This window comes from Ranitomeya imitator, chromosome 4 (genome assembly GCF_032444005.1).
Source record: "Ranitomeya imitator isolate aRanImi1 chromosome 4, aRanImi1.pri, whole genome shotgun sequence".
Classification (NCBI taxonomy): domain Eukaryota; kingdom Metazoa; phylum Chordata; class Amphibia; order Anura; family Dendrobatidae; genus Ranitomeya; species Ranitomeya imitator.
Genome location: NC_091285.1, coordinates 336,084,498 through 336,090,497, shown reverse-complemented (window position 1 = coordinate 336,090,497; position 6,000 = coordinate 336,084,498). Strand labels below are relative to the sequence as shown.

At 39.5% G+C, this 6,000-nt stretch overlaps 1 protein-coding gene across 4 annotated transcripts in view; it reads right to left on the bottom strand.

Moving 5' to 3' along the window:
- Positions 1 to 2,563: 2,563 nt before the first annotated feature.
- Positions 2,564 to 6,000, bottom strand: part of BRD1 (bromodomain containing 1) — an 82,659-nt gene continuing 79,222 nt past the window's right edge. For 2 of the 4 annotated variants that reach the window (XM_069764974.1, XM_069764977.1), the window contains one exon: positions 2,564 to 3,943. In XM_069764974.1, coding sequence (XP_069621075.1) covers positions 3,760 to 3,943 — 184 coding nt within the window. In that variant the 3' untranslated portion in view covers positions 2,564 to 3,759. The remainder of the gene's footprint in view (positions 3,944 to 6,000) is intronic. The other 2 variants (XM_069764975.1, XM_069764976.1) reach the window with 2 other exon arrangements.

The window sequence follows — 6,000 nt, the reverse complement described above, 5'->3', positions numbered from 1 at the left end:
GTGGTACCCCCCACATATGGGGTATCAGCATACTCAGCATAAATTGCACAATACATTTTGGGGTCCAACTTCTCCTGTTACCCTTGTGAAAGTAAAAATTTGTGGGTGAAAAGATCATTTTTGTGGAAAAAATATGATCTTTTTATTTTCATGGTTCTACATTATAAACTTCTGTGAAGCAGTTGGGGGTTCACAGTGCTCACCACACATCTAGATACGCTCTTTGGGGGGTCTAGTATCCAAAATGGGGTCACTTGTGGGGGGTTTCTACTGTTTAGGTGCATCAGGAGCTCTGCAAATTCAACATGATGCCCGCAGACCATCCCATCAAAGTCTGCATTCCAAGCGGCGCTCCTTCCCTTCCGAGCCCCGATGGGTGCCCAAACAGTGCCCCCCACATATGGGGTATCAGCATACTCAGGACAAGCTGGTCAACAGATTTTGGGGTCCAATGTCTCCTCTTACCCTTGAGAAAATAAAAAGTTGCAGGCTAAAAAATCATTTTTGAGGGAAAAAAAGGATTTTTTATTTTCACGGCTCTACTTCATAAGTTTCTGTGAAGCACTTGGGGGTTTAAAGTGCTCACCACACATCTAGATAAGTTCCTTACGGGGTCTTGTTTCCAAAATGGGGTTTCTACTGTTTAGGCACATCAGGGGCTCTCCAAACGCGACATGGCGTCCGATCTCAATTCCAGCCAATTCTACATTGAAAAAGTAAAACGGCACTCCTTTTCCAAGCTCTGCGGTGCGCCCAAACAGTGGTTTACCCCCACATACGGGGTATCGACGTACTCAGGAGAAATTGCACAACAACTTTTGTGGTCTACTTTTACCTGTGTGAAAATAAAAAAATTTTTTTCACAAAAATGATCTTTTTGCCTCCCAATTTTTATTTTCATGGCTCTGCATTATAAACTGTAGTGAAACACTTGGGGGTTCAAAGCTGTCAAAGCACAGCTAGATAAGTTCCTTAGGGGATCTACTTTCCAAAACGGTGTCACTTGTGTGTGTGTGGGGGAGGGGGGGGGGGGTTCAATGTTTAGGCACATCAGGGGCTCTCCAAACGCAGACATGGCATCCCATCTCAATTCCTGTCAATTTTGCATTGAAAAGTCAAACGGTGCTCCTTCCCTTCCAAGCTCTGCCATGCGCCCAAACAGTGGTTTACCCCCACATATGGGGTATCAGCGTACTTAGGACTAATTGCACAACAACTTTTGGGGTCCAATTTCTTCTCTTACCCTTGGTAAAATAAATCAAATTGGAGCTGAAGTAAATTTTGTATGAAAAAAAGTTAAATGTTCATTTTTATTTAAACATTCCAAAAATTCCTGTGAACACCTGAAGAGTTAATAAACTACTTGAAATGTGGTTTTGAGCACCTTGAGGGGTGCAATTTTTAGAATGGTGTCATACTTGGTTATTTTCTATCATAGACCCCTCAAAATTACTTCAAATGAGATGTGGTCCCTAAAAAAAATGGTGTGGTAAAAATGAGAAATTGCTGGTCAACTTTTAACCTTTATAACTCACTAACAAAAAAAAAATTTGGTTCCAAAGTTGTGCTGATGTAAAGTAGACATGTGCGAAATGTTCCTTAAGTATTTTGTGTGACATATCTCTGATTTAAAAGCATAAAAATTCAAAGTTGTAAAATTGCCAAATTTTCAAAGTTTTCGCCAAATTTCCATTTTTTTCACAAATAAACGCAAGTCTTATCGAATAAATGTTACCACTATCATGAAGTACAATATGTCACGAGAAAACAGTGTCAGAATCATTAGGATCCATTGAAGCGTTCCAGAGTTATAACCTCATAAAGGGACAGTGGTCAGAATTGTAAAAATTGGCCCGTCATTAACGTGCAAACCACCCTTGGGGTTAAGCGAACAGAATTATTGAGGGTCCATTTGCAAGTAGAAAAGTACTGGAAATGAGACCAAAACAAGGATTTTAGTGTTGAACGTGTTTCAATGGTTAAACAGTCTTCATCAGGTGGAAGTTGGTTGGTTGGTGGAAGCTGATGAAGACGGTTTAACCGTTGAAACGCGTTGTGGTTCAACACTAAAATCCTTGTTTTGGTCTCATTTCCAGCGCTCCTAGGACAATCATTACTATTCTTTACTGCATTTTGAATCCTCCTAGAAGGTTAATGGCTGGAGCTTTGGTGGACCTTTTGCTTTCAATTTTAACTGACACTCACAGTGCTCCCTAGTGACCGCTTTCTTTTCCCTTGAATTTCATTTGCAAGTAGAAAGCCTTCAATACGATGAACGCAGACAAGGAATTGGTAATTTGAGGAACAGATTAGCAAAAATTCAGAACAACAGCGGGAAGCTAAGGTACATCAAAATCTTGACTTTTTATTTTAATATAAAAATGCAGCTCTGGAAACCCACCATACATATATGTCCCTAACATAATGCTTTAGGTCTTAAAAATAAAGTACTAATTCTATATACATCACAGGTACCATACAAAATGTATCCAAAGGTTTCTATTGCTACAAGCTTCTAAATTAGAACAGGTTACCTAAACCCATTTTGTTGAGGGGAGAAAAGAAAAAAAAAAAAAAAAAACACACAAAAGCAACCTCATGTTCCATAACAGATTTTGATGCATATTTCTTCGAAAGCATGTTGATAGTTATGTGCCTGAAATAAAATATGTTAATAGAATTTTGACAAAATTAAATTTTCATTTAAAGCAAATTAACGGTTTTTACAAACAAACCAGGCACATATAAGTAAACATATATATATATTTTTGTATATAAAAAAAATAAAATCTATGGGAGAAAGGTAGTGGGAATTTAGAGAGAACAATGTGCTGAAGTAACCCTCTTCTCCAAAAGATTAAAAAATATATAAAAAGTGAAAACTTAAAATAACTGGGGGGTTGGTGGGATTGCTGCAACGAGTGCAACAGGGAGACACCATCTTTCAAAGACAACACGTTTTGCCCATATTTTCTGCCAAATTAGAAAGCTCCATCGGCAAAATGCAGTGACGCAGGGAAAAAAGAAAGCTTCTTAAATAATAATATACAGCATGTTAAATGGGCAGGGAATGACAAAACTGCGAGGATCTAGACACCAGCCTTAATAACCAAAGGCCAGTGGATTTTTCCAATGCCTGGTAGAAAGAAAAAAAAATAATCATACGTAGTAGCACATTGTCCTCTTTTCCAGGGTAAATACATCATTTAAAATACTTATATAATTACAGTAGTCAAAATAGGAAAGTGGACAAGCTAGGCAGCAGTATATTATTAAATATATTTTAAACATAGCCGATTTCCAATCTAGCATATTAAAATAAAAAAAATAAAAAAACAAATAAAGGTAAAGTGGTGCTAAGGCTCAACCAATAAAAAAAAACAAAAAAAAAACAACTCTAAATTTTAAATCAAATTAAAACAAAAAAATAATAATAATAAACTAGTTGTCAGGTTTTAGCCTGAAGGGAATTTATGAATCATCTCCAAGTCAGAATAAGTTAAGTGTTTCCCAATATACAATTATGTACACATTATGAACACTATAAACATAATAACATATAACAACTTTAGTGGAAGCTCCTCCAAACTACATTAAAATCATCCAAATGGCAGCAATAGGTTCATGCTCCTGTACAAAAAACATCTTCACCCATTCAAAGGTTAGGAATTGTGTCTTCAATACATTCTTTCCGAGGAAGAGGTTAGAAATAAAGCTTAAAGAGTACATGAGGCGTGTTGTGTCTTCGGAGCACCTTCCTTAGTCAATATCACTGAAGTCGCTAACGGATTCCCCTTGAACCCTACTTAAATGGTTCAATGCACGATCATAAGCCACACGCACCGCCTTTCGAATGCTTGAGTTGCGTCCTTCCATCATTTTCAACTTGTCAATTGTTTCATCAATGCCAAGAGGAACCATTTTGGATTTTGGAAGCCATTGCCTAAAGCATAATAAAAAGTTAAATGTCAAACAACAAGTAAGGCAGCAGTCACTGAGGACCGAAGCACATTTTTTATCATATACTTTTTTTTATTAAAGCTTTCAAATAAAACAGACAAAACTAATATAACCTCCCCTCAACATAAACCCCTTATTCCCATAAGTGAGAAATGTGTCATTAAAAATACAAAAGGATAAAGTATTTGGTTAATAACATGAACAAGCACGGTGGCTCAGTGGTTAGCTCTGCAGCCTTGCAGCACTGGAGTCCTGGGTTCTAATCCCACCTTGGACAACATCTGCAAGGAGTTTGTATGTTCTCCCCGTGTTTGCGTGGGTTTCCCCCGGGTTCTCCGGTTTCCTCCCACATACCAAAGACATACTGATAGGGAATTTAGATTGTGAGCCCCATCGGGGACAGTGATGATAATGTGTGCAAACTGTAAAGCGCTGTGAAATATGTTAGCGCTATATAAAAATAAAGATTATTATTATTATATTAACACAGAAAACTCATGATCTTTGCTCAAGACTACCAAAGGACATGTATATGAAATATATGAATATATATATAAAATATATGAAATATCTTGCAAAAGTAAGACACTCCATGAAGAAAAACACCTTCATTAATTCCATAATTACTAAATTACCTTAAATTAGATACCAAACAGCTCCAAAAAAAATCCCTTTCTTAGGCCACATCCACATGTTCAGTATTTTACATCAGTATTTGTAAGTCAAAACCAGGAGTGGATGAAAAATGCAGAAGTGGTGCATATGCTTCTATTCTACTTTTTCTCCGATTGCTAAACTCCCGATTTTGGTTTGCATATACTGATGTACAATACTAACCAAATACTGAACGTGTGAATGTGGCCTTACGAGAACCAACCCTGGCACGTAACTATGTGGAGCTCATAGTTCATCTTTTACAATGGACATGTTTTTCCATCAACAACCAATTGGCTTTATTTTTAAATTCAGCTATTGTTGGTGGCAAGACGTCAATACAATGCTGAGCCAATAGCTTCTTTGCCATATATACCCAGTCATGTTGAGAAAAATCTTCCACATACCCAAGAATACACACAAATATAGCTAAAATCATGATCTATGAGGTACTGCATGGCTTTCACAGGAGAATTGTCATGACAAGCACTTACTGTATTTTTTAGACCATGGAACGCACTTTTTCCCCCCAAAAAAAAATTGGGGGGGAAAATGGGGGTGCGTCTTATGATCGGAATATATTTACAAGTCCTGTGGATCCAGGCCTGGTGGCAGCAGTCCAGATGCAGCCTCCCTTCCCAGGCTGGTGCGGCTGTGGCTCTGTGCTGCGTGGGGGGCTCCGCCAGCATTACATCAAAGCTCCATTGCTGCAATGCTGTGGCCTCCAAGAAAACGACATTCGGGGGCAACGCATGCTCAGATTCAGATCTCTGGATGAGATCCACACAGCACAGAGTCGCGCTGCCGCCCCAGCACAGAGTCCATCCACCGCACCAGCCTGGGATGGGATTTCGCAGATGCCACCACACCAGCCCGGACCACCGACCGACCCCTGTGACCACTCCTCCACCTGTGCCGATTCCTTCCCTGGTAAGCTGAATTCGGACTGTAAGACGGACCACCCCCAATTTGACATTTTATTTCCCCATTTTCCTTCTGAAAATTTGAGATGCGTCTTATGGTCCGGTGCGTCATCTAGTCCAAAAAATATGGGAGGTCTTCAGCAGACCTCGGCTGTCATGGCAACCCATTGGCAGTCCGTGATGTCACAGGCACGCCGATGGAAACCGGGTACGACGCGGTCCCCCTGCCTGCATGTCTGAATTGTTGCAGTCACAGACTGACATCGGCTTTTAACAGGTTAACAGCCGTGCGTGGAGCTTAGCTCAGCTCCACCCATGGCTGTTAAAGGGACATGACGGCTGATTAAATCAGCCATCACCTGCCAGGAAAGATGCAGGACCGGAGTACGAGCCCCCAAAGTCAGGGACACGACATATGATGTAAATGTACATAATATTTGTTAAGGAGTTAAAGAGATACTTG